This window comes from Patella vulgata, chromosome 7 (genome assembly GCF_932274485.2).
Source record: "Patella vulgata chromosome 7, xgPatVulg1.2, whole genome shotgun sequence".
Taxonomy (NCBI): domain Eukaryota; kingdom Metazoa; phylum Mollusca; class Gastropoda; family Patellidae; genus Patella; species Patella vulgata.
The window spans coordinates 18648735-18676227 of NC_065885.2; the positions used below are offsets into that span (position 1 = coordinate 18648735).

A 27493-nucleotide genomic window follows, 5' to 3' on the forward strand; every position below is an offset into this window, starting at 1 on the left:
GTCTAAATTAAGGAAATAAACATCTGAAGTAAGGAATTATTTGTTATTTATAGATGGAGGATACAGAGATCTACCTGGTACGCCTACTGATGTAAAGATAGAGAGAATAGACAGTACTGGACAACCAATACTAGTTATTTCATGGAAACATCCAGTACCAGGTATATTGTAGTTTAATGTCACTTACTAGCTTTATAGGCCATTTCAGGACAAAAATAGATTTATTTCAATAATTTAATTCACTTACGCACATGGATCTTCGGAAATGGGAGAAAAACAAGAGTCACTACAGGATTAGTTATTCCACTTCTTGTTGTGAACAAATCTTGTATTGAATTCATGATTTTCATAGATAGCAGACCTATTAATCAAATGCCAATATTAAAAATTAAGGCTGCAACAATCTGGCCTATTAAAAACTGGCTGTTGAGTTTCCATTCTGGGATATTAGATACTAGGGGATTTGCTTTTGGTCCTGCATTTGAAGACAAGTTCTATTTCACATCTGTGTTTATATAGTAAAAGAGGTTATCTTCAAATGCAACTCTGTCAAAAAAAACAACTAAACCATATTGATTAAAGAAAACATCTTTCATTCCATATAGTATAGTCTTAATTGATTTTTACCTGTATCGACCTGATGAACAAACATCTTGTTTCCATGTATAGCCTACCAAACAGATGGATTCCACCCACTCTTCTTGCACAATTTTTATACTTTTTGAAACTGTTGCCTGATACTTAATTCATTTGTGGTAAAGTTGTACAGATTCTGTTGCCAATTAATTCATTTTATTTCAGATAAGAGCCTGCCTCCTTTGCAGAGTTTCAGTGTATTTGTACAAGCATGGGATACTAAAGATAGTTTTAAAACTAAATGTTTAGATCGCTGGTTTACTGTCTATAGCCCTTCTCCTACCTGGCCAGATCATAGAACAGTAAGTCATTATGTTACTCGTTAAACGGTACAGGAAAACTGTAAAACAAGATACAGACAGAACAAACACAGCATAAACATAAAAATAAGGATGTGTTTGATTGAAGAGAATCCAGGAAAATTCATGCATAATTAGTCAAAAAATAATTTCTATTTGACAAGAGATCTTTGAGATATACATAATGATTTAACTTTCAGTTTATAAGTCAACTGTCAATGCAATGTTAGATGCTGCAGGGCCTAAGGAATTATAGACATGCAGACGGATTAAGGGGTCAGTTATAGGGGATAACGATATTATACACGTATAACATCATAAACACATGGTATAATATACATGTAGACTATCCAGTCTATATTTTTTTTATGTTCCCCCTTTATCGCCTCAGGATAAGTACTTCACCATTTGCGTAGTGGTGGGATTTACCACCCAGATCTGGTTAAAATTATATCATTGGTTGCTTTTGTGTTACCATTGCTGCTTGAGGAAAATAGTCTCATTTCTCTCGTATGAATCAGCAGAGTGATGCATTTCAGATGTCAATCATTGTGAACAATTTCAGAAGAATATTTGATTTCTGCTGTGAGCGCATTTCTTTTTTGTCTGACAACCTCTCTTTTCTTGTCATAATTGATAATATATCTTTTTACATTGCAAAACAATCCAACATAATTATAAACTTATTGATATCCTTTGATAAAGCCTTTGTTTCTTCGAATGGGAAGAAATAATCAAGTTCCAAGAAAACAATAGATCCATTGACAGTTAAAATTCTAAATTCTGAGAGTACCAACACACTCTTTGATCTGCTCACATCACCATAGAAATAGGAATATTTTACTCTCAAAATGGCCAGCACAGAGTATTTTGATGAGGGGAACTCATACTTCATTTAGTTGAACAAGGTGCGGTCCACTTATTATTAGATATGGCTACATAAACAAAATGTTATTTTATTTAATTTATCTACTTATTTTTTATTCTTTAGATAACTCTGGAAATAACCTGTCCATTTTTTCGTGATAAATGGTTATTTGTATATATAAATAGCATGTTTAATACATCATCAAAATGTTTTGTACGACAAGCTCACGGTATCTACAAATCATCTGGTTAGTTCAACATATTTAATATTTTATTTAAATAGTTCATGAATTGCGTCAATTTTAGATTGGGAACAATTTATTTTATATTTGCACAGTCGGAATACCTTACTTATTAAAGACATTCTCAACTGAAATCTAACTTTGTTGAAGCTAATGTTTTGATTTGTTTTGTGAAATGGGTACCGTTTCTGTCAGTTAAGATTATGTGTCAGCAAAATAGCAGATTTTGTTGAATATTTAAGCAAACAACAACAAGCGTACTGTGCACTGGGAACGGAATATGACATCATCACAGCCATCTTTCAATTCTGACATTATATCAAAAATCTAAGTTTGTTAATCAATGCACAATTGTCTAAGGAAAAAGCATGCCAAGTTTCATGTCAATCGTACTCGAATTGACAGACCCTTACACTTTTTATACGCCCACATTTTAATGCAGATGTATATTGACGTTGCCTCTGTCTGTCCGTCCGTGTGACCGTCAGTTCATATTTTGTTTGTGGACACTCTACAGGTCACAACTTTTGTCCAATTTTAACGAAACTTAAAATATAGGTGTATCTCCCAAAGATCTTGGTTCCTTTCGAAATTGGCATGTATCGGACCGTAACTTCATGGATTATGACACCTGATTGTATGAAAAATCACCTTTTTAGCTTGTGGCCACTCTAGATGTCACAATTTTTATCTGATTTTGTTGAAACTTGAAATGTATGTTTATAATCCATAGATCTCGGTTCCTTTCGATATTTCGCACATATCAGACTTTAACTTCCTGAATTATGGCCCCTGATTGTACGAAAAATCACATTTTTAGCCTGCAGTCCCTCTAGAGGTCATGATTTTTATCCGATTTAAAAAAAAAACGTTTAATTATATCACAGTTACACCACAATGAGGGTTGAGTTTGAATTTGATAACAATCCGACTGAAACTGCCGGACAAAATGGCTGCTCCTTGTACGCAAATAGTCTAAAAGTATGTCATACCAAGGTTGTGGACCCTCTCGAAGTCACAATATTTCTTTGATTTTGATGAAACTTAAAATGTGTGTTTATAATCCAAAGATCTTGGTTCCTTTCTGTATTCGTACATACCGTATCGTAACTTCCTGGATTATGGCGTTTTTGTTTAACATGTTCTCTGTCCATCTCTTCCAAAATGTGGGCATATCTTGCCCGGCAACAGCTGGTTTAGAAAAGTGTCACCCCAAGAACATCAAGAACAACAACAAGATGAGTACAGAAAATTAAAATTGAAACAAGTAAACAAAGCTTTATCGAATCATAAAGTAGATCATCCTGATTCTTTGCTTTATTTTAAACTAAATCAATAAGATTTTGACACTTAAAATAAAACTCAATTATCTAGTTACTATTCCAAAACTACAGAACCCTAATGATAAGGAAAAATATTTGTGTGCCTGGAGAAATATCAATGGAGAAATTACCCATTAGAAAGCTTTACAATTTTTATATGCACACTTGCTAATGTGGTCCTATATTGTTAGTCACCAATATTCGTCCAATAACTTTGTTAGTTTCATGGTGAGTAAATTGGCCGATGGGTCATGAGACCTGAATATATGCCCGACTTGGAACTTATTGTCCACACTTACCCACTCTTAATGAATCAATAGAATTGGAATAATGATAGGGTCGTTTTTATTTTGAGTGTTTTCTCAAAAGTAGTTCCAGAGTTATTGACCCTGACTAATACAATTTTTGACAAACGTACATTATTGTACTCATTGAAAGTTTAAACTATCTAGAGTGGCGAGAACAATAATTGTACCCACTCGAGTTCAATTCTTCAATAATTTTCATCAAATTTTGATGAATAATTAATGTTTGAGTAAAGATGTGTATGGCCCCTTTTGGTTTTGACCTTTTTGGCACAGAGGCTACAGTTTTAAATAGATTTGTTTCAAATTTGGGGTGAATCATTGGTACTATCATGAGAAACCCTATCGATATTCAGCATTCTGCAACCTAATTCTGTTCCCGAGATATGTTCATTTTATGAAAACCTTGTGATCAAGGTTACAGTTTTTAACAGATGTGGTTACTCGTGATTTAAAATAAGTGCTAATTACGTTTGTTGATTGATCATTTTGTCAGACCCAAAACATTATGATTAAAAATGACAACTTTTTTCTCCATATAGGTCTGTATTTCTGTTCAGCCATGGCTGAAATGAAATGAGGTTTAACATCCTACTTTTCTGCCATGAGGCTATTAGGGAAATTTTCCCCGGACACTGACGCTAATGCCTAATCTTATATCGAATTGCAACTGTCAATGTGTACAAGGGACCTCACTTTTTTGTCCCATCTTCAGTGGGGACAAATCCATCTTCTGTTATATATATAACTAGAAGAATGCCCGGCTTCGCTCGGGGGTCATAACCCCGAGACCGGAAGTGGTAGACTAACGCCACCTGGCCTATGTTACTCCCGGGTCCGAGCTACCCCTATAGCCCAAATTTCAGACTCGGGACAGACCTAGTGTAGCCGCCAACCCCGAACAGACAGACAGACAAACGACAGTCACAAATATTAATATAGATTATTATGTAAGTGAATTTCTGTAAAGAAGATTGTAAACAGCAACAATAAACAGATGATGAGAACCTTGCAATGTTTGTGATAAGTCATTTAGCATCCCGATGATTTGACAATCAGAAATTTGTTTTTTGTATGGCCATATAAATATGTTTATATCATATAAGATTGTTGTTTTTTCTTGTAGAAACACCAGCTGGTCTACCAGATTATCGTGTTCGTCTTGATCCATATGGAACTGAGGAGATAAGTATCAAATTTAATCCTACACCTGCTGTCGAACACGTCGTTCTATGGTGTAATAGCACACAAAAAGCTGTGTGTAGCTCTACAGATTGTCAACGAGCTTATCTTTCAGCAGTAAGAAATATTTATTTGATTTTTTGTTTTAAATCCTATTTCTGTTGTATTCATACTATAATCCTCCTTCCCGTCTAGAATTCAATATCAGTTAATAAAACATATCACCAAATGGTGAAGAACATTTTATGGATGAAAGCTGAAATTGATATAATCTGACAAAAATCTTGTTCATAGTTACTGGCTTAGTGTAATTAAATTTATAAATGTGACAGCATTCTATGTACTGTAATATGCTGCTGTATGATTATATATACCGGTATATTTGATAACAGACAGCTTTATGGATAACATTTATTAGTTTTATTATACGCCAACATTTTCATGTGGACATATATTGTCGTCGCCCCTGTCCGTCCGGACGTCCGTCCGTCCACAATTTGTTTGTGGACTCTCTACAGGTCACAATTCTTGTCCGATTTTGACAAAACTTGAAATATAGCTTTATCCCAAAAAAATCTCGGCTGCTTTCGATATTGGCATGTATCGGATCGAAACTTCATGGATTATGGCCCCTGTTTGTACGAAAAATCACGTTTTTAGCTTGTGGACCCTATAGAGGTCACAATTTTTATCCGATTTTGTTGAAACTTGAAATGTAAATTGATAACCCAAAGATCTCAGTTCCTTTCGATATTCGCGCATATCGGACTGTAACTTCCTGAATTATGGCCCCTGTTTGTACGAAAAATCGCCTTTTTAGCTTGTGGACCCTATAGAAGTCATAATTTTTATCCGATTTAAAAAAACGTATTATTATATCACCGTTACACCCTAAGGACGACTGAGTTTGAATTTCGTGAAAATCAGCCCAAAATTGACAGACAAAATGGCCACCGTTCGTTCTCAAATAGCGTAAAAATATGGTATATCAAGGTTGTGGACCCTATAGAGGTCACAATTTTTATCCGATTTTGTTGAAACTTGAAATGTAAGTTTATAACCCAAAGATCTCGGTACCTGTTGATATTCGCGCATATCGGACTGTAACTTCCTGAATTATGGCCCCTGATTGTACAAAAAATCACGTTTTTAGCTTGTGTACCCTGTAGAAGTCATAATTTTTATCCGATTTAAAAACCCGTATTATTATATCACCGTTACACCCTAAGGACGACTGAGTTCGAATTTCGTGAAAATCGGCCCAAAACTGACAGACAAAATGGCCACCGTTCGTTCTCAAATAGCGTAAAAATATGGTATATCAAGGTTGTGGACCCTATAGAGGTCACAATTTTTATCCGATTTTGTTGAAACTTGAAATGTAAGTTTATAACCCAAAGATCTTGGTTCCTTTCGATATTTGCGCATATCGGACCGTAACTTCCTGAATTATGGTCCCTGATTGTATGAAAAATTGCGTTTTTAGCTTGTGGACCCGATAGAGATCATAATTTTTATCCGATTTAAAAAAATGTATTATTATATCACCGTTCCACCTTAAGGACTATTGAGTTCGAATTTCGTAAAAATCGGCCCAAAATTGACAGACAAAATGGCCACCGTTCGTTCTCAAATAGCGTAACAATATGGTATATCAAGGTTGTGGACCCTAAAGAGGTCACAATTTTTATCCGATTTTGTTGAAACTTGAAATGTAAGTTTATAACCCAAAGATCTTGGATCCTTTCGATATTCGCGCATATCAGTCTGTAACTTCCTGAATTATGGCCCCTGATTGTACGAAATATCGCGTTTTTAGCTTGTGGACCCTATAGAGGTCATAATTTTTATCCGATATAAAAAAACGTATTATTATATCACCGTTGCACCCTAGGGTCGACTGAGTTCGAATTTTGTGAAAATCGGCCCAAAATTGACAGACAAAATGGCTGCCGTTCGTTCTCAAATAGCGTAAGAATATGGTATATCAAGGTTGTGGACCCTATAGATGTCACAATTTTGATCCGATTTTGATGAAACTTGAAATACATATTTATAACCCAAAGATCTTGGTTCCTTGCGATATTCGCACATATTGGATCATAACTTCCTGAATTATGGCCCTTGATTGTACGAAAAAATCACTTCTTTTTTTGAGCTTGTTCTCTGTCCATATCTTGCAAAATGTGGGCGTATCTTGCATGGCAACCGCTTGTTAACTGAATGTTTCAATGAGGATACTCTCACCATTATCATCATTGCTTGATAAGTACCCTTATTGAAACATTGCAGTTAATAAACCTAGTGAATGTTATCCATAAAGCTGTCTGTTTCACTAAATGCCCTTTGATTAAATCAATAGGATATGTGTAGCCCTGGTAAAAAAAATAGTGCTTTCTAATTTCAAATAACAGCTATGATCAGTGCAAACTATTGAAATATAATTTACCATATGTTTATCCAGAAATGACCTAGTTTGTGTCAAGTGAACATTAAACAGCTCTCACTCTCTTTTTTCTCTTTAAAGCCAATGGACATACATGATGGATATGTATATTGAAAATGCATCAAAATTTTAATATACTCTTCAAAAAAAGTAGGGGATATTCAGAAACAATACAAAACTGCGGAAATGCACTGCTGTTTTTATTAGAGGTAACCAGTGTATGTTAATAACGGGCCAATTGCCTACACATGAACATAAAAAGTTCAAGAGATACACTGTCAAAAGTGAAAATGGACGTTTTTGATTTTTGTCTTAATAATGAGTAATTGCTCCGCCAATCCTCAGACATTCGGCAATTCATCGTGGCATGCTCCTAATCAACCATCCAATCACGATTTGGGGCAATCTGACCCACTCCTCAAGCAGTGCCACTGCCAATTATTGCAGTGTTATCGGTCGATGACACGTCTCCCAATCAAATTAAACGTAACACACTAAAGCAAGATTCGCTGAACAGTAAATCATACGCAAGAACCGATATGGCGCTATTGCGTGTCGCATGTGCAGCTCAGTGGTTCTGATTGGGCGATAAGTTCCTGTGAACATATCAAAGCATGTCAAGTGTTCATGACTATCATATCGCAACCTGCATAGGTATTTGCATTTCAATATCCTCTACTTTTTTGAAGAGTATGTATTCAAAGGGCTGGTTTCAAACAATTAGTTTAATATACAAAAATTGGGTAATGATAATTTACAATGTGAAAATATATGGGAAATTGGGTAGTGATACTAGGCAACTGACAAATAAAAGGACAATTTGTATGATAAAATTGTAATTTAAAATATATCCCATAACAGCTTAACAACACACTAAATACTTGAATCGATACTCCACAGCTTGTGGGAATATAATTGTGAATGTTGAAATGGATGTTTGATAGGTATTATGCTCTATTGATGTAGAAATTTAATTAGATAATTAAAAATTTTATAGGCTTGCTTGTTTTTCTGCTGGCTGAAATTAATATTCTCATTTTTAGTTACTAGTTGATAATTGTAGGTGTTATTGAAGAAAATATCACAGGTGATCAAATTTCACGCACTACAATGACCTTTCACCGAGATCTTTCTTAGGATCATTTTGTGACTAACATAGAGTATGTCTTTATTTCCATCATTGTGTGGCACACAGGGGCCTTTATAAATAAGAGGAACCTGAATATAACCTATTTCCATGTACAAACCTAGGATCAGACCTTTATTACATGCATTTTCGACCATAATGTGTACTGGGGTTGCTTGTGATTCATGGTTAGTAACATTTTGGGTGGTGGGTGTGTCTCGTGGTCCCTGAACCATTCTCGAAAGTTTCCAGATTATCCAAATATAGCTACTCCAATACCCAATTGACTCGAAAGCAGGTTTTTTTTTTTAAAAAAAAAGTAATATACCATATGAGACATTTTTGTAATAGGGATTTTCATATATATGTGTTATGAATGGAATAGTTCAAGCACTTGCTTGTGCCGTCAGAAGAAAAAAGTTCAAACCATGGAGGTTCCAGAATGTTAATAAATATTTTAATAGTTGATCTGTTTAGTTCGCAGGAAAATAATATTTTTTAAAGTTGTTTTAGGGTATATCACTTGAAAGTTAACATTTAATTAATTCTATAGATTTAAACTAACCCTGGACTAACCTAATTATACCAAAAGAGTTGGCCAACTGTCGGTAAAAAAAAAAATTTTCAAGCACTATATGATGCCCCTTAAATAACTTGCCTGATTCAATTACAACAATACCGTTATTTGTATATTTATCATTTACATCTTCATATTCTTACACACTTGATAATTTGGACTACCCTTTCAGAACTATATTTTAAGATATTTTTTTCAAATCCTAGAGCATCTTTCAGATAATCCATTTTCAAAATCATTTCCCCTTTCTCAGATAGTTTGTCAAAGTACAAATGAAATATAGTTTAAAACACTGATATACAATTTACATAGGTATTTGCATTTCAATATCCTCTACTTTTTTGAAGAGTATGTATTCAAAGGGCTGGTTTCAAACAATTAGTTTAATATACAAAAATTGGGTAATGATAATTTACAATGTGAAAATATATGGGATATTGGGTAGTGATACTAGGCAACTGACAAATAAAAGGACAATTTGTATGATAAAATTGTAATTTAAAATATATCCCATAACAGCTTAACAACACACTAAATACTTGAATCGATACTCCACAGCTTGTGGGAATATAATTGTGAATGTTGAAATGGATGTTTGATAGGTATTATGCTCTATTGATGTAGAAATTTAATTAGATAATTAAAAATTTTATAGGCTTGCTTGTTTTTCTGCTGGCTGAAATTAATATTCTCATTTTTAGTTACTAGTTGATAATTGTAGGTGTTATTGAAGAAAATATCACAGGTGATCAAATTTCACGCACTACAATGACCTTTCACCGAGATCTTTCTTAGGATCATTTTGTGACTAACATAGAGTATGTCTTTATTTCCATCATTGTGTGGCACACAGGGGCCTTTATAAATAAGAGGAACCTGAATATAACCTATTTCCATGTACAAACCGAGGATCAGACCTTTATTACATGCATTTTCGACCATAATGTGTACTGGGGTTGCTTGTGATTCATGGTGGTGGGTGGTGGGTGTGTCTCATGGTCCCTGAACCATTCTCGAAAGTTTCCAAATTATCCAAATATAGCTACTCCAATACCCAGTTGACTCAAAAGCAGGTTTGTTTTTTTTTTAAAAAAAGTAATATACCTTATGAGACATTTTTGTAATAGGGATTTTCATATATATGTGTTATGAATGGAATAGTTCAAGCACTTGCTTGTGCCGTCAGAAGAAAAAAGTTCAAACCATGGAGGTTCCAGAATGTTAATAAATATTTTAATAGTTGATCTGTTTAGTTCGCCGGAAAATAATATTTTTTAAAGTTGTTTTAGGGTATATCACTTGAAAGTTAACATTTAATTAATTCTATAGATTTAAACTAACCCTGGACTAACCTAATTATACCAAAAGAGTTGGCCAACTGTCGGTAAAAAAAATTTTTTTCAAGCACTATATGATGCCCCCTTAAATAACTTGCCTGATTCAATTACAACAATACCGTTATTTGTATATTTATCATTTACATCTTCATATTCTTACACACTTGATAATTTGGACTACCCTTTCAGAACTATATTTTAAGATATTTTTTTCAAATCCTAGAGCATCTTTCAGATAATCCATTTTCAAAATCATTTCCCCTTTCTCAGATAGTTTGTCAAAGTACAAATGAAATATAGTTTAAAACACTGATATACAATTTACAAAATAGTACCCTTATCGGTTTTTTATTTTTAAATCAGGGTTATGGGATGACAGTGTTTCGTAATGTCAAGTCCTGTGAATGGTACACTTTAAAGGTATAGTATTAATTTATAGAGTACCAATTTAATTAAAAAAATGCCTTGGATTGTAAAGTTTATTGAAATGAGTAATGAATCAGTTCAATTAATAATGTATTGACTTGATTGATGTGTGATATGTGCAGAACTGCAATGTTTACAACTATTTGATAAGAAAACTATATCATTCACTATGTCTAGATTAGACTGACATGGATCCAGGAATCTTATGACAACAATGGTAGCCTATAGTTCCTGCAGGTCGATCGTGACAGTGAGAATTCGGTTGGTTTGTCATTCATATTTTTTCCGCAAATCGTGGCTACAATAATCGTTATATCTTTTTGTCCCTCACCATTTGAGGAAAGCAGGAAACTATTAAAATTGGATCATATGAGGTAGAATGTTCAAACTTGCCTGAGGCTAATAAGCTGTCGATGCTTTGGGAAATGATAACTAGGTGTATAGTTTCATTATATCAATACCTTGACAAAGTTTGATTATGAGCATTATAAACCATATTTATTTATCTATGGGGGGTTGGATGGCCGAATGGTTATCACGTGCACGCGCTGTATCATATGGTCTGTCATTGAGTCAACTGGCGGGGGATCGATTCCCCGGTTGTACGTGACAAGTTTAGGGTCACCTGTCCAATCTCGTGTGTTTTATCCGGGTCCTCCGGTTTCCCCCACTGCTAAAGACCCCTACGCCCAAGCAAATTATTGAAATAAATGGAATCATGTGTTAGTCCTGAAATGACCTAGTTTGGGTCAAGTGGACGTTAAACCCCATTTCTCTCTCTCTCTCTTTTTATCTATGACCTTCAGCCTCGTATTTTAAAAATCCACTTAAAGGGCAAATCTCGATTATATTTTGGAGAATAAAACTGCTTAATTTTGTGTTAAAATCCTCTACCTTAGGGCCGAACAACTAACTCAATATATATAATACGTTTTGAAACAACTTAAACCTGTCAGTCTTCATCTGGAAATGGAAATCTGTGTCCCAAGCTGTATTATATGGTGTCTGGATAAAACCACACTTTTATTTTATAAAAATAATGTGTTGGTGAAATTTATCTTTCGTTATCAAGTACAGCACATGGGTCATGCACTGTATAGACTTCTAAAGGAACGGCAATAGGTTATCAGGTCACCCAATGAAAAAATTGACCCGAAATCTTAAAAGGGTTATGTGTTCGGATAAGCAGTTTTGACATTCACGTAAGCTGAATATTCGAGACAGAGTAACTACACCATTCCTCTATATTTTGGGGGGGATCACGGTGGCTAAGTGGGTAGGGCGCTGGCTCGCTAGCCTGGAGGTCGGGTGTTCGATCCCTGCATTGGCCGAGAAAGTTCATCCCGATTTTCTGGCGTGGTTCTCCCTTGTCAGTGATGCAGGACGGAGGGGCTGACAAGGACAGCTGTCTAGTCGTTCGGATGGGACGAAAAACCGAGGTCCCGTGTACTCATTGGCGTGCACGTAAACGATCCCTTGACAGTTGGAATTCGATATAAGAGTAGGCCGTAGTGCCGCTGTCCGGGCAAAATTTCCCTCATAGCACACTGTATGGCGTATGCCCGTCTTCATTAGCCCAGTTCGGAGCAAAACAGTAGGACGTTAAACTCCATTTCATTTCATTTCATTTCTATATTTTGGCGCTTAAATTTCATATGTACACAGACTTTTATTTCAGAGACTGTTAAAATCGGGATGGTCCCTTTAAACTCAACTTATTTGAGATCTGTGTGATAAATCTTCAATACAGTAGTAAAATATGAATGACTTTATTTACTTAATTTAAATGTAATCTAGTAAGTTTATCTAAGCTTGTGATACCAAGATAGCTTCAGTGTTGTTCAGTAGAATTCATTCTTTATAGTTTTTGTTGCTTTGTGTGAATTTTTCAAAAATTAAAAAAAAAGTGTTTAATAAACTATATGGCTACATTTAGAAAGCTAAACCATAAGCAGGCAAGGCAGTGTTCAGTGTTTCACTTTATAAGTATAGCTTTAAGCCATTACAGTTGGTGAATGCCACATTTATCTGACCTTTAATCCGTTTTTTTTTCTATTCCATTAAAAAACTTTTTTTGTCAGATCAAAATATGATCATGGACTGTGGATATACTTCTTTAAATAAAACTATGGAGCATTTTTATGTTGTGCTTGAACACTTGAATATAAAAACAAATGTATACTGGTAGGCCTATATAAGCATTAAGTGTTTCATTCTAAGAATATAGATAAAGTCTTACTGTTTTCTAGTTTTTATACACAAATAATTGATGTGGATGTGTATATTTATGTCACTTCTGGCATTTATCCACAGCTGCCATACATTTCTTTTTTTATTCTCTATTAAAATGGGTTCATCCGTCTGTCCCTCTGTCTGTCCGTCACACTTTTTGGGACACAATAACTCTCCTTCTAATTGAGCTAGAATGTTCAAACTTGGTGTGGGTGTTTATTAGGTCAATGACTTGATGGAGTTCAAAAATGAGCATTTTCTACTAAGGGTAAGCAGAGATAAGCAATTTGATTGGTTGATGCTTTGGGACACAATAACTTTAGTTCTAATTAAGTGAAAGTGATGAAACTTGGTGGATAGTTTCATTATATCATCAATACCTTGACTAAGTTCAATAATGAGCATTTTCTGCTCAGGGTAACTAGTAGAGCAGGAACCCAGGGGGTCAACCTAGCTGAAAAGTGTACCAAATTTCTTCTATATGATATCAATGTACATGTATATCTGGTATCATCAGAATGTAAGTCTGCCGGGTTTCTGGTGGTGGGTGTGGTATTCCACACCCTAAATGCCATGACTCCCAACTAGGCTAGATTAGCTCAAAAGTGTACCAAATGAAAATCGTACAGCAGTTCTATAGAGGGATAAGCAATTTGATTGGCCGAAACTTTGAAACACAATAATTCTCAATCTAATTGAGCTAGAATGTTCACACTTGGCGTAGGTGTTTATTAGGTCAATGCCTTGATGGAGTCCGAAGATGAACATTTTTTACTTAAGGTAAGCAGAGATAAGCAATTTGATTGGTTGATGCTTTGGGACACAATAACTTTAGTTCTAATTAAAGGACAATATTGGTGCCAGTCATTATCACACATGTGATAGAGCTGGTTAAACACATTCCAAATATAATTTTAACACAGAGATCATTGATACGGTAGCTGAGTAATACAGTAATCGGAAGTGACGAACGCCAAAGGAAAACACGAGTCATACCTCTATATAACTGACTGATGTGACGAGTGATAACAGATACACGGCCAAATTCCTTCAAAGACCAAAAGTTGTTATATGGGACTGTAAGAGGATACCTGACAATTCAATAAAGTAATTGAATGTCATTAGATAAGAGAACACAAGAAAAATAGAAATAGTCCGTACATTCCCTTGTTTATATTCATTCTATACCTTATAAAAACATGGTAATGCACGGACTTTTTCTGTTTTTCTTTCGTGTTTTCTTATCTAGTGGCAGTCAATTCTTTTTATGAATTGTCAGATATCCTCTAACAGTCTCACACAACAACTTTTGGTCTTGGAAGGAATTATTAGTGAGCAGAAATTCGCCCACGTATCTGTTATCACTTGTCACTTCAGTCAGTTATATAGAGGTGTTTTCCTTTGACGTTCGTCACTTCTGATTCAGGAAACCTGTATTACTCAGCTATCGGAGCAATGATCTCTGTGTTAAAATTATATTTGGAATGTGATAATGACTGGCACCCATATTGTCCTTTAATTAGAACTAAAGTTCTGGGATGACAGTGTTTCGGAATGTCAAGTCCTGTGAATGGTACACTTTGAAAGTATAGTATTAATTTAAAGAGTACCATTTTAATGAAAGAATTACCTTGGATTGTAAAGTTTATTGAATATGCATTTAATGAAATGAGTAATGAATCAGTTCAATTGATAATGTATTGATTTGGTTGATATGTGGATTCAAGAATCTTTCCTGCAGGTCGAGCAGGACAGTGAGAATTTGGTTGGTTTGTCATTCATATATTTTCTGCAATCGTGGCTACAATAATCGTTATGTCTTTTTGTCCCTCACCGTTTGAAGAAAGCCTGAAACTATTAAAATTCGTTCATATGAGGTAGAATGTTCAACTTGACTGAGGCTAATAAGCTGTCGATATGCTTTGGGAAATGATAACTAGGCGTATAGTTTCATTATATCAATCAATACCTTTGACTGAGTTCGATTATGAGCATTTTCTGCATAGACTAATAAGTAGAGATGAGCAATTTGAATGCTCGATGCTTTACGTACAAACCAATAAATGCGCAAGTAATTAATAAGTGGTCATCTATTTATTTTTGTTGGGTTGGCTTTTGTCTACCTCATGGAAATTTAGAATCCTATTGATTTTCAATTGATAAATTCCAGTGTTATTCCCATTTTTGTAACAAAATCTTGGTCGCTTTTGATCTTTGTTGATTGCCATGTCTGTGTGATAGCTGTTATGCTTACATTGGTATGTCTGTGTGATGGCTGTTTTGCGTATGTCTTCTCATTGTGTGTTCTCCTGCATTTACTATTATATCATATTTATCTATGACCTTCAGCCTCTTATTTCAAAAATCCACTTAAAGGGCTAATCTTCATTATATTTTGGAGGATAAAACTGCTTGATTTTGTGTGAATTTTTCAAAGCTAATCATTTGGCCTTTTGAAAAAAAGTCTTTGATAAACTATATTGCTACATTTAGAAAGCTAAACATTCCCAGGTAAGACAGTGTTCAGTGTTCACTTTATAAATATAGCTGAAAGCCATTTTGGTGAATGCCACATTTATCTGACTTTTAATCCGGTTTTTTTTTTCTATTCCATTAAAAAACTTTTTTTGTCAGAACAAATAATTGAAGGAGTGTCTAAATATGATCATGGACTGTGGATATACTTCTTTAAATAAAACTATGGAGCATTTTTATGTTTTGCTTGAAGACTTGAATATAAAAAAAAATGTATACTGGTAGGCCTATAAGCTTTAAGTGTTTCATTCTAAGAATATAGATAAAGTCTTACTGTTTTCTAGTTTTTATACACAAATAATTGATGTGGATGTGTATATTTATATCACTTCTGGCATTTATCCACAGCTGCCATACATTTTTTTTTATTATTGTCCCCCTGCCTTTTAAAATATTAAAATGGGTTTGTCAGTCTGTCCCTCTGTCCGTCCGCCTGTCTGTCCTTCACACTTTTTGGGACACAATAATTCTCCTTCTAATTGAGCTAGAATGTTCAAACTTGGTGTGGGTGTTTATTAGGTTAATGCCTTGATGGACTTCAAAAATGAGCATTTTCTGCTTAGGGTAAGCAGTGATAAGCAATTTGATTGGTTGATGCTTTGGGACACGATAACTTTAGTTCTAATTACGTGAGAGTGATGAAACTTGGTGTATAGTTTCATTACATGAATACCTTGACTAAGTTCGATAATGAGCATTTTCTGCTCAGGGTAAGCAGAGCGATAAGCAATTTGATTGGCCGAGACTATGGAACACAATAACTCTCCTAACAACAAAACACATACTTATGGAAAACAGCTACTAGTGTATTTAAGGCGACGTTTCGTACAGTGTTCTCTCAACGTTGTTGTATTTTGTCTATATATATTTGCTTCATACCTGTTTTACTGTATTAGCTTGATAATGTTGAGAGAACACTCTACGAAACGTCGCCTTAAATACACTAGTAGCTGTTTTCCATAAGTATGTGTTTTGTTGTTACTCTATCCAGTTACTAAATGCCATTTAAAGAACTCTCCTTCTAATTGAACTAAAATGTCTAGTTGTTGCAGGAAAGTAGAACATTATACATGAATTATTTTGCCTGGCAACCTATGTTTGCAGGTGTTGTGTTCATAATCAACTTTCTATTATTATTTATTGAGTTTTTTTTTTTTTAATTGTAGATTTGTCCACAAGTATCTCTTTCTAGCAGAATTTTGTATGTAGCTGAAGTTTTTATCCCAGGTAATACTGTTTGTTCATTATATCTATTCTGTTTAGTCAAAGACCTGACTTTCGATTCGACTTAAAATATTTATTAAGACTGGACAGTCAAGACAACTTGCAACACAAAAGAGCTAAGGGCTCAAATTTCAGTGAGGGGACATAACTCTAACTATTTGCCATGAATTTCTAACTCATTTGATGAACTGACGACTTGAAGACTTTGTACATCATATCCATACTGTGTACTCATCAAACTCATCATATCCTTACCATGGTCTCAAAACAACAGTATTATGATATTAACAAGACATTAAATTCAATTTCATTGATTTCTTTAGAAATGGCAAAAAAAAATACAGCAAAGCACAGCACAGCTTAACTGTATATCTTCATCAGGCTTTTTTTGCCAAGATAAACTTACAAGGCCTATACTACTTGAAATAGAATATAGTTCCAGTTTACTGGAAATAATTAGTAAATGGCAATCATTGGATTGATTGTGAATTATAAATAACTAGCAAGATACCTGGCTTCCCAAGGGGTCAAAATTCCCTCTGATGTTTCCTTATTCTGAGATTCATGAAACCAGAAGTAGTTTTCGCGACATAACTCCGAAACCGGGAGTGGTAGTCCATGGCCACCAGCCCTATGTTTGCGCTCCGATCCGAGCTACCCCTATACACCATATATTTCAGCATCAGGACTTCCCTAGTGTAGCCGCCATTCCAGAACAGACAAACGACACTCACAAATATTAGTTCAGATTTAATAAATTTTAAAATACTGTATATTAAGACTGTTTAGAGTTGTAACTGGAATATTCTATAAGGTTGATTAGTGCAGAACAGGTAAACACAGATCAGCCCTAATCAGCATTTGAGAATATATTAATAGTTTTTTTTATAAGGCTGTAATGTTTTATAAGGTATGTCTCGATATGTTATAGAGCTTAAGGCAATAGAGACCCGCAACATCTCACAAACAATAGGTATGAATTATAAACATTTTATTGTGCTACACCCAGCTTTTTTGTCCTGCTTAATGGAACCTGTTTTAATGTTGTAGTTTATAGAAATTTTGATCAGTTTATTTAATGTTTATTATTGTGCACCCTATATCTGGGTTTCCCAGATTATTCTTTATATCCTGTGGTGTGTTGATTTGTATTACCCAAATTTCTTTTGTGTGCATTGAATACTGTTGATTGTGCAGACCTAAATTTTTCTCGTCCATATTGTTTTCTACACTTTGAGTGTCAGTGCTTAAATAATATATCTTGAAAATTTACAATATAACTTCACTTACACCGGTATATATTCACAGATTTACAATGGTCACAGTTTACAATATTGCTGATTATTAACCATACATACTTGTTTTAAGTGATATTAGATGATTTTTCTTCCCTTATCTATAATGCACGATATTTATAAACAATTTTGTTTTCAAAAAACTGGTGGTGATAATTTGTAATTAAACTCATATTGTGCCCACGATCGCTAGTTAGCTTAAATGGAATGCCTAAAACTACTTGCTATCTTACAGCGCATAGGCCTATACACTACAAAGTTTTGTCTTTTATACGCCTGCATTTTCATGTGGACGTATATTGTTGTTGCCCCTATCCTTCCATAATTTGTTTGTGGACACTCTACAGGTCACAGTTCTTATTTGATTTTGACAAAACTTGAAATATAGGTTTATCTCCAAAAGATCTCGGTTCCTTTCAAAAACTTGGATCAAAACTTCATGGATTATGGCCACTGATTGTTCGAAAAATCACATTTTTAGCTTGTGGACACTCTAGAGGTCACAATTTTCATCTGATTTTGATGAAACTTTAAATGCATGTTTATAGCCCAAAGATCTTGGTTCCTTTTGATATTTCCGCATATCGGATCGTAACTTCCTGGATTATGGCCCCTGATTGTACGTTTTTAGCTTGTGGTCCCTCTAGAGGTCACAATTTTTATCCAATTTTAAAAACGCTTAAATGTATCACCGTTACACCTTAATGTCAGTTGAGTTCAAATTTCTTGATAATCGGACCGACACTGTCTGATAAAATGGCCAGTCCTTGTATGCAAATAGTGTAAAAGTATGTAACACCAAGGTATGCAAATTATCGGTCTTGTGGACACCCCTCCCCTTCCTTTTCAACATTTTACTAGTTTCTAATCTATTCTGAGCTCGATGCTAGCTTTGTATTTGGAATCTTTCTTACTGATGATAGTGTGTTGGTCATTCTAGTAATCTAGATCTGAAAGCAAATTCCCTACTCTACCAAACCCATCAAAAGACGATTCTACATGGAACATGACAATTAAGTTATTTGTAGATTTGTATGGTTTAAAAAATACATTATAATTCAGATCATCACTGTTAATACCTCAAATATCTTCTTTTACTCTGATTGAGTATTATGAAGCTGTAGTTTGATCGTGTTTAAATAAAATTATGCATCAAAAAAACAATTTATGTCTTGGGTCTTAGATTACCCCTTGTTTCCGACAATGTTTTGCCGACAAGGGTTAAGCAATTTGATTAGTTGAGACTTTGGAGCTCGATAACTTTGATTCTATTGAGTGAGAGTGATGAAACTTGGTGTATAGCAGTGTTGTGATTTCGCCCGTGTATTTCGGACATGTCCTATGCCCTTTTCCAAATGTCCAAAAACATCCAGGAATATGCTTAATCAGACATCAAGATATGGTGAATGATATTCAAAAGTCTAAAATTAATATATCGTACTGAGTGTATATCTACCATTCAACCAGATTATCGTTGATAATAGGCGGGATTGATAAGGTAATTAAGTGATCAACATATTTACCGTGTTATACCGTCTATACACCTACCTTGATTAACTACTTAATCTGCCTTGATTGACTGACTTAATCCGTTGTCGGTCAATTCATCAATCTAATCTTAAACCGAAATCACGGCTTCTCCTAATAGTATAACACCCCAAATCAATATATCTGTTAACTTTTCTGGGATATTACTTTGGTGGAAGCGGATGTTAAATAAAGCTATTCCACACACACACATATCCGATAAATACGAGAAAATGCAGGCCTGTCTCTTATGGAACATGGTTATAATACGAAAACTAAAATAGAAATCTCGTAAGACGCGTTAAATTTCAATAGATGTAAACGTGACAATAAGTGATGTCATATTCTTGGGTTTATGATAATATTTTGGGACACAATAACTCTCCTCGCAATTGAGCTAGAATGTTCAAACTACATGTATGTGTAGATGTTTATTAGGTGAATGCCTTGACAGTGTTCGGTCATGCACATTTTCCACTAATGCTAAGCAGAGATGATAAGGAATTTTATTACTTGAGACTTTGGAACACAATAACTATAGTTCTAATTGGGTGAGAGTGATGAAACTCAGAGTATAGATTCATTACATCAATACCTTAACTAAGCTTGATGATGGGAAATTTCTGCTTAAGCTTAGTTGCGATAAGAAAATTTAATTGGTCTAACCTTTGTAACATAACTTTGCTTTTAACTGAGGTAGACTGTTAAAACTTGGTATAGATGTTCATTAGATGAATGACTTTACTGGGTTCAATGATTAACATTTTCTGCTAAAGCTAAGCAGAGCTAAGCTTTTTCATTGGTCAATGCTTTGGATAAGATAACTTTGATTCTAAATGATGGAGAGTGATGAAACCTTCAAAACCTTGATTGAGTTTGATTGTGAACATTTTCTGCTTAGATTAAGTATAGATAATCAGTTTGATTGCGTGATAATTTTCAAAAAGATAAATGTGCAATTAGCCTCTCTGTTGTCATGTTATTAGTACACGTATTATTATTAGGTGTGTGAGATGTTGATGACCGAGCAGGCCCGTACCTTGCAGATGGGGCGGGGGGGGGGCAAGAAGGGCAATGTGCCCATATCAGTATGGGCGCCCCATAAAGCCGAGTGACATTGGTTAGACTGTCCCCCTTGCGCAGTCGCTAGCTACAGGCCTGCTGAGCCACTGATTTTCCTAATCCACGCTAAAATGTATTAAAATGGGTTATTTAACATTTAATTAAGAAAACAAAACAAAAATATTCATGGAAGATAATTTCCTGGATTTGATTTAATCTGATTAAAAAATGATGGCTGGCTTGTTTATATCATCTGCAGAGGATGTCAAATGTTACGATACACGTACAAATTTCTGCTCTATAATAATTCTTTCGAAGACCAAAAGTTGTTATATTTGGAATGTGGTCAACCAGTTATGTAACAAGTGATAATGGCCGACACCATTATTGTCCTTAAATAGGATTCCATTATGTACATATATCTGTTATATCTGTCGTACAGAATGATGCATACACACTGCGGTACCATTGGTCAAATGTTTAGCCTGTTCTTTTTAGCGACAAAGATTTTCATACGAACGTGGTTGCAACTTAGAAAACCCATCATATGGTTGGATTTTGCCAGTATGATACTCGTTTGATGCAGAAAACACAATGCGTTATGAAGTACTTCCATCTGGAAACTGTTTTCATTGATTTTTGTCTGTTCACGCAGAAGAGACTGTTAACTACCTTTAGAGTTGAAAATCCAAAGCCAAAGGCCACAGATATGGTGGTAATTTCTCAATGCAATTGGAATTGAGTAAAGGGTTTTATGGCTGTAGGCCAGACTGAGAACAAAATTGTGTTCAGCTAATTTTATAGTCTGGGATTGTAGTTTAGAATTGTGTTTAAGAATAATTTTATACTAATTATAGTGAAATTACCAAGCAATCAATCCTGTAAGACATGGCAAATCTAGGTTTATTGTCACCAAAGCATTGCTGAATCTAAAAGTTTTTTTATAAATAAAAACAAGATATTGGTGTGTTGTTTTGATTTCTACCAAATCAATGAATATTGATTTAAAAACACATTAATTTATTTTTCAGTGGAGAATATTAATGATGACTTGATCATAAATCAACAACAAGTAAGAGGTTTTTTCATCTCTCTTTAAATTCTGTTCCTCGTAAATTCTGTCCAAAAAACAAATGTAGAAGAATTATGTTCGAATAAAGGATGGAAATGGCAGATAACTTGACTATAAAATGTCCCAGCACATTGTTTGAATCCTGATTTTGATGTCGACATGGAAATGAAATTCATTTCTATTCATTTTTCTGGTATTTTGGCGAGAAATAAGATGACTTTGAGTTATTAGAATTTAAATTACTTCTTTAATTACAGGCTTTATGTCTGAAGGTTAGGAAATCAAATAAACAAATTCATATACTGCAGTTAATTTTATTTGATTGTAACAATCACTTGCATGTAGCACTCTATTCAAATAAAGTTTATATATGTAAAACGATATAATTCCGATCTATAAAAGTGAATTAGGCAATAATTACATGTAGCCTTATTTTCCTACAATAGGTAATCAATATCTTATGATTTGGAACTATTTTAACCTTGTAGAATTTAGGGGTTATTTTTTTGATAACTTGACTGCGATATCACCCTCAGTGAAAGCGGACATTAATGACTAATAGAAGAAGAATATGTTGTTGAATGCCGAATGTGAACAGCAAAGCCAAGTTGATTAGGAACAACAGCTACATATGAATATAGATTGTTGTCTTTATTGCTACAACCTACACAACCTCCTCGGGACCTATCTTGTTAATTCTGCATATAATGTTATACTTGCTCAAAGATCAAATCTGTATCTTTTAGTTGTCAGAAGATACCTGTCAAAATAACAATGTACATACAGGGGAGTTTGTAATATTAGTGAGGCATCATATTCTTTTAAATCAAAATTGATTTCTGTTTAATTTTCAGGGTGTTACCGCATCAGCTGGAACAGGTAGTTCAAGCGAGACAATGCTACCATGGATAGTTGTTGGAGGGGTAGTGGGAGTTGTTTTATTGGGCCTTGTATTTACTACAATACTAGTGTTTAAATACCGAGGTAAACTTTCATTATATTCAAATATAGTAATTTGTCATTAGAATAATTGTAATGACTTATTTTACTGAGAAGTTTTATCAGACAAGATCTAAATGTCTGACTTTGTCGTTATGTAAAGTTAAAAAGTCGTGTTATCTGAGAAAGTTTTTCAAGATTGTCTTGCATGGTTTCCCTTTGTCAACGGTGCAGGACGGAGGATCTTGCAAGGAACAGCATCTAGTCGTTTGGATGGGATGCAAAACCGATGTCCTGTGTACACATTGGCGTGCACATAATGGAAGTACCATTATGGTACCCTTGACAATTGAATGTTGAAATAAGAGTAGGCCCATTTTCTTTTTGTGTGTCTGTGTGTCGCCTACAGCCCGCATTTCTTAATCGATCGTCTTGAAAACTTTTCATACATACTCCTTATATTCTTTGTATGTCTGTGTGTTGCCTACAGGTCACAATTCCTAATGCATTGTCTTGGAACTTGGCATATGTATTCCTTATAGCCTAAGGACAGCAACTATTGATTTTGCTGCATGTTTCGGCCTCCAGGGGCAGGGTCACACCCAATGTTTGTGTTTATCGTATGTAGATCGCAATTCTGATTGGATTAATTTGGAACTTGGTATGATAGGGTGGCAACTATTGATTCGCCCCCACCCCCACCTCTTTCGGCGATCCCACGCCAACTGTTTGTTAATTTTTTGTCTGTAAATACTCTACAAGTTGCAATTATTAACAGATTTGGATCCAATTCAGCATAGGATTGTACCTATTTATATTGGTCCATGTCCATCCCCCAGATGCAGAGCCATGCCCAATTTTTGTGTTTTTGAACCACATGTTAGTCCTGAAATGACCTAGTTTGTGTCAAGTGGATATTAAACCCCATTTCTTTCTCTCTGTTTTCCGACGGGTGTACATAACATACTATTGGCATTTGGAATTTGAAGGAGAGTAAAATAGTACATTTTGTTGACCAGAATGAAGATTGGGACATATTATTGAGTTACAACAAGAGTGGTATTGAGCCTTTAATATTACATGAGGGTAGGACTATATATGTGACTTGATAGTAAAGAAAGGCTATGTGACTTGATAATACAACAGGATATGACTTTTTGACTAGATGCTACACAAGAGTAGGTCTTTGTGACGTGATACTATGATAGATAGAGGCTGTTTAACTTGATACTACAACAGACTAGGACTTTTTGACTTGATATTAGACGAGACTTGGTCTTGGTGCTTCAATATAGGTCTTTGTGACTTGATAGTACAATAGAGTAGGACTTATAATATGTATGTTGTATAGGACTTAATATGTATGTTGCATAGGACTTAAAGGACAATATTGGTGCCAGTCATTATCACATGTGTGATAGAACTGGTTAAACACGTTCCAAATATTATTTTTTCACAGATATCATTGCTACGATAGATGAGTAATCAATGTTTCAACAATAGGAAGTGACGAACGCAAAAGGAAAACACGAGTTATCCCTCTATAAAACTGGCTGAAGTGACGCGTGATAACAGATACATTGACAATATTGGTGCCAGTCATTATCACATGTGTGATAGAACTGGTTAAACACGTTCCAAATATTATTTTTTCACAGATATCATTGCTACGATAGATGAGTAATCAATGTTTCAACAATAGGAAGTGACGAACGCAAAAGGAAAACACGAGTTATCCCTCTATAAAACTGGCTGAAGTGACGCGTGATAACAGATACATTGGCAAATTTCTGCTCACTAAAATTTCGTTCGAAGATCAAAAGTTGTTATATGAGACTGTAAGAGTATATCTGACAATTCAAAAAAGTAATTGAATGTCATTAGATAAGAGAACACAAGAAAAATAGAAACAGTCCATACATTCACGGGTGTTTATTCATTCTATACTTATAAAAACATGGTAATGCACAGACTTTTTCTATTTTTCTTTCATGTTCTCTTATCTAGTGACAGTCAATTTTGTTTATGAATTGTCAGATATCCTTTCATACAACATACAACATCTTTTGGTCTTCGAAGGAATTATTAGTGAGCAGAAATTCGCCCATGTATCTGTTATCACCCGTCACTTCAGCCAGTTTTATAGAGGGATAACTCGTGTTTTCCTTTTGCGTTCGTCACTTCCTATTGTTGAAACATTGATTACTCATCTATCGTAGCAATGATATCTGTGAAAAAATAATATTTGGAACGTGTTTAACCAGTTCTATCACATATGTGATAATGACTGGCACCAATATTGTCCTTTAATATATATGTTGTATAGGACTTATAATATGTTGTATTTCACAGAAAGATGTCATTTTACAAGAGAGGAGATTAAATATAGCAAACAGCATAAAACATCTACCATTTCTAATATCTCTTCAGGTAAATACAGCACTGTGACTTACATTTTATTGACTCAGTGTTAAAGCAAAATATATGCTTTGATTTTCATACCGTACATACCTTGAACAATAAATTTACAGCAGCAGAATTTTTGTGCCATATTAATTTTACCGCTGTCCTACCTTGTTACAACTGGGTGAACTGGACTACAAGGATAAAAGTTTGTTAGTCCATGACACCGAGAGAGGATGGATCATAGGATTTCGATGACACAGATCTGCTTCATTAGCCACAGCTGTACCATTTCCCTGTAACACAAAACCAATTTTTTAATACTATTGGGGGAGCCGGAGGGGTATCTTAACACATTGATTGTAGATCATAAGTTTTTTTTATCAATGCAAGGCATGCCTTTGATCCCAAGGGGTTGGGTCGTCTGTTTGAACTCTAATAACTGCTTTCTTCCCACTTCTAAAGACCCCTTTGAATCATCAAATTATGACTTTAAAAGAATTAAATATGCTGTGCATTAGGTCTGAAATAACTATTGAATGAACATGAAACCCTATTTTTTTCTCTTTTTCTATTATTAGCTGTTTTCTTTTTGCAGATTGTCCCTCTGAAATCCTTGCCTTATTTGCCAACGATGCCACACCAATTCCTATTTTCTACTACCCTGATAATAAGGAACACATAGACACAGTTAACTGGTGGGCAAAGAGAATACAAAAAAATGCAGGTGGAGTCTTTAATATCCAGACCTACTCAGTAATGGATCCTATTTTTAACCAGGTCATGTCAAATGTTTTTGACAAATTTGGTTTATTTAATATGATATTCATAGTTTATTCACCACAAGTATTCAAAATGACACCTCAGCGAAAATTATTCAAGAACACTTCTCCAATAAACAGCTTACCTCGACGAAAATTGCAGCTCAATATATCACCCATCAAACAGATCATTTTACAAAAAATACATCGAGGAAGAAACAATGTGTGTATTTTAGATGTGTGTGAAGAAAAAAGTGATGATGAAGTCATAGAAATGAATTGTTTGTTAGACTTTAATAAAGTAATTCAGTTGGAGGAAGGACAGGTGCAGGATTCGGTTCAACGAGTCATCCAAGAATTAAAAATTCACCAGAATCAAACATCTCCGAATAAACTCACAAAAGACGATAGTTCTGAATTCCATGATGGCGGATATTATTCTGGACCCAAGTGTTTCCAATCCGACGAAACAAATTTAAATAGATCTGTAATGTCATTTTTCCCGCCATCAGAAATTGACGACGCTCTCAGCGAAACGAGCATAATGGAACGTTTAGAAGAAATAAATGAAAGAAGTTGTGCTTATGGTGATCATTGTCGCATGGATTCCATACAAATTATTTCAAATGGTAAATCTATGGATACTTTAAGTATCTAGTCAAATCTCAAAACTATATGGCTAGTAAAAGAGTTTACTGTGGTGATCATATAACAAACAAAATAACCGTTAAACTATTCTTAGCAAGAACTGGTCCAGTGACATTAGTTTATTTTTTATATAGAATGACTGCCATAATTTTGTAGAATCAAGTTTGCATTCTGACGATTGTACCTGAAGCAATAAGTTTGACAAAAGATATACGTCCACATTGACATAAAATAGCAGATGAATTGGAATAGCGTTCCTTAGTAGTGCTGTAATAAGATTTGTAGAAAAACATCTCTGCTGCACTATAAATCCATGGTAAATTTACCAAAAGTTACTGCGTCCAATTAAATTTGTCCAATGTTAACTGAAAACACAGATTTCAAGCGATGATTAAGAGATTAATTTATGAGGTCAATAACAAACGTGTAAATACAGAAGTATTAATTTAATATGAAGAAAAGTTATTTATTTATATGTAAAGAGACAATGTTATTTTCCGTGTGGACCTCAGACAGGGATAATGTAGAACTGGAACTGGAAATAATAATTTTAGCTGTACAGGTGGCAAATAAAATGTCAAAGCCATTTGATGGTATACCAAACATTTTGAACTTTGCGCTGGGAATGCTTGGGCCATACAAAACATTAATATATTTTTATTTTTATTTTGTCAAAAGTATCATGTGGCATCACATTTTAGGTTCTATGTTTCTCTCATGATCTGTTTATTCAAATTCACTAAAATAATTACTAATTTTTGTGTTATATATAGCTAAGTTTTACTGTTACACTGTACACCATAAGGTAAATACAAGATTATTTACAAACAATTGTCTCGATCTAAGGATTTTAACATAGATTACTTCTCCTTCAAACTCCCATCAGCAAAAAGTGGACTAGAAGATCTTTAAAATTAATTGTCATTTCTTGATAATAATGAGTCAATATCTGAGTATCCTTTACGATTGTAAATAACATTTATCAGGGTTGTTGACTTGATAGGTGAGTCTACCAACCACATCCGAATAA

At 34.5% G+C, this 27493-nt stretch overlaps 1 protein-coding gene across 1 annotated transcript; it reads left to right on the forward strand.

Moving 5' to 3' along the window:
• The first annotated feature begins 1932 nt into the window (after nucleotides 1-1932).
• On the forward strand, nucleotides 1933-27493 carry LOC126827458 (uncharacterized). The gene is made up of 8 exons (XM_050556806.2): nucleotides 1933-2050; nucleotides 4798-4970; nucleotides 10703-10759; nucleotides 16699-16759; nucleotides 21672-21712; nucleotides 22567-22696; nucleotides 25004-25081; nucleotides 25653-27493. The coding sequence occupies exons 1-8, from the start codon at nucleotides 1990-1992 to the stop codon at nucleotides 26471-26473; spliced, it is 1422 nt and encodes a 473-aa protein (XP_050412763.2). The 5' UTR covers nucleotides 1933-1989; the 3' UTR covers nucleotides 26474-27493.

Coding starts and splice junctions, on each gene's coding strand:
- LOC126827458 (XM_050556806.2), top strand. CDS start 1,990: ATGTTTAATACATCATCAAAATGTTTTGTACGACAAGCTCACGGTATC. Junction 10,760..16,698: donor GTGAATGGTACACTTTAAAG/GTATAGTATTAA, acceptor TTTTAATTGTAG/ATTTGTCCACAAGTATCTCT. Junction 16,760..21,671: donor AGCTGAAGTTTTTATCCCAG/GTAATACTGTTT, acceptor TTTATTTTTCAG/TGGAGAATATTAATGATGAC.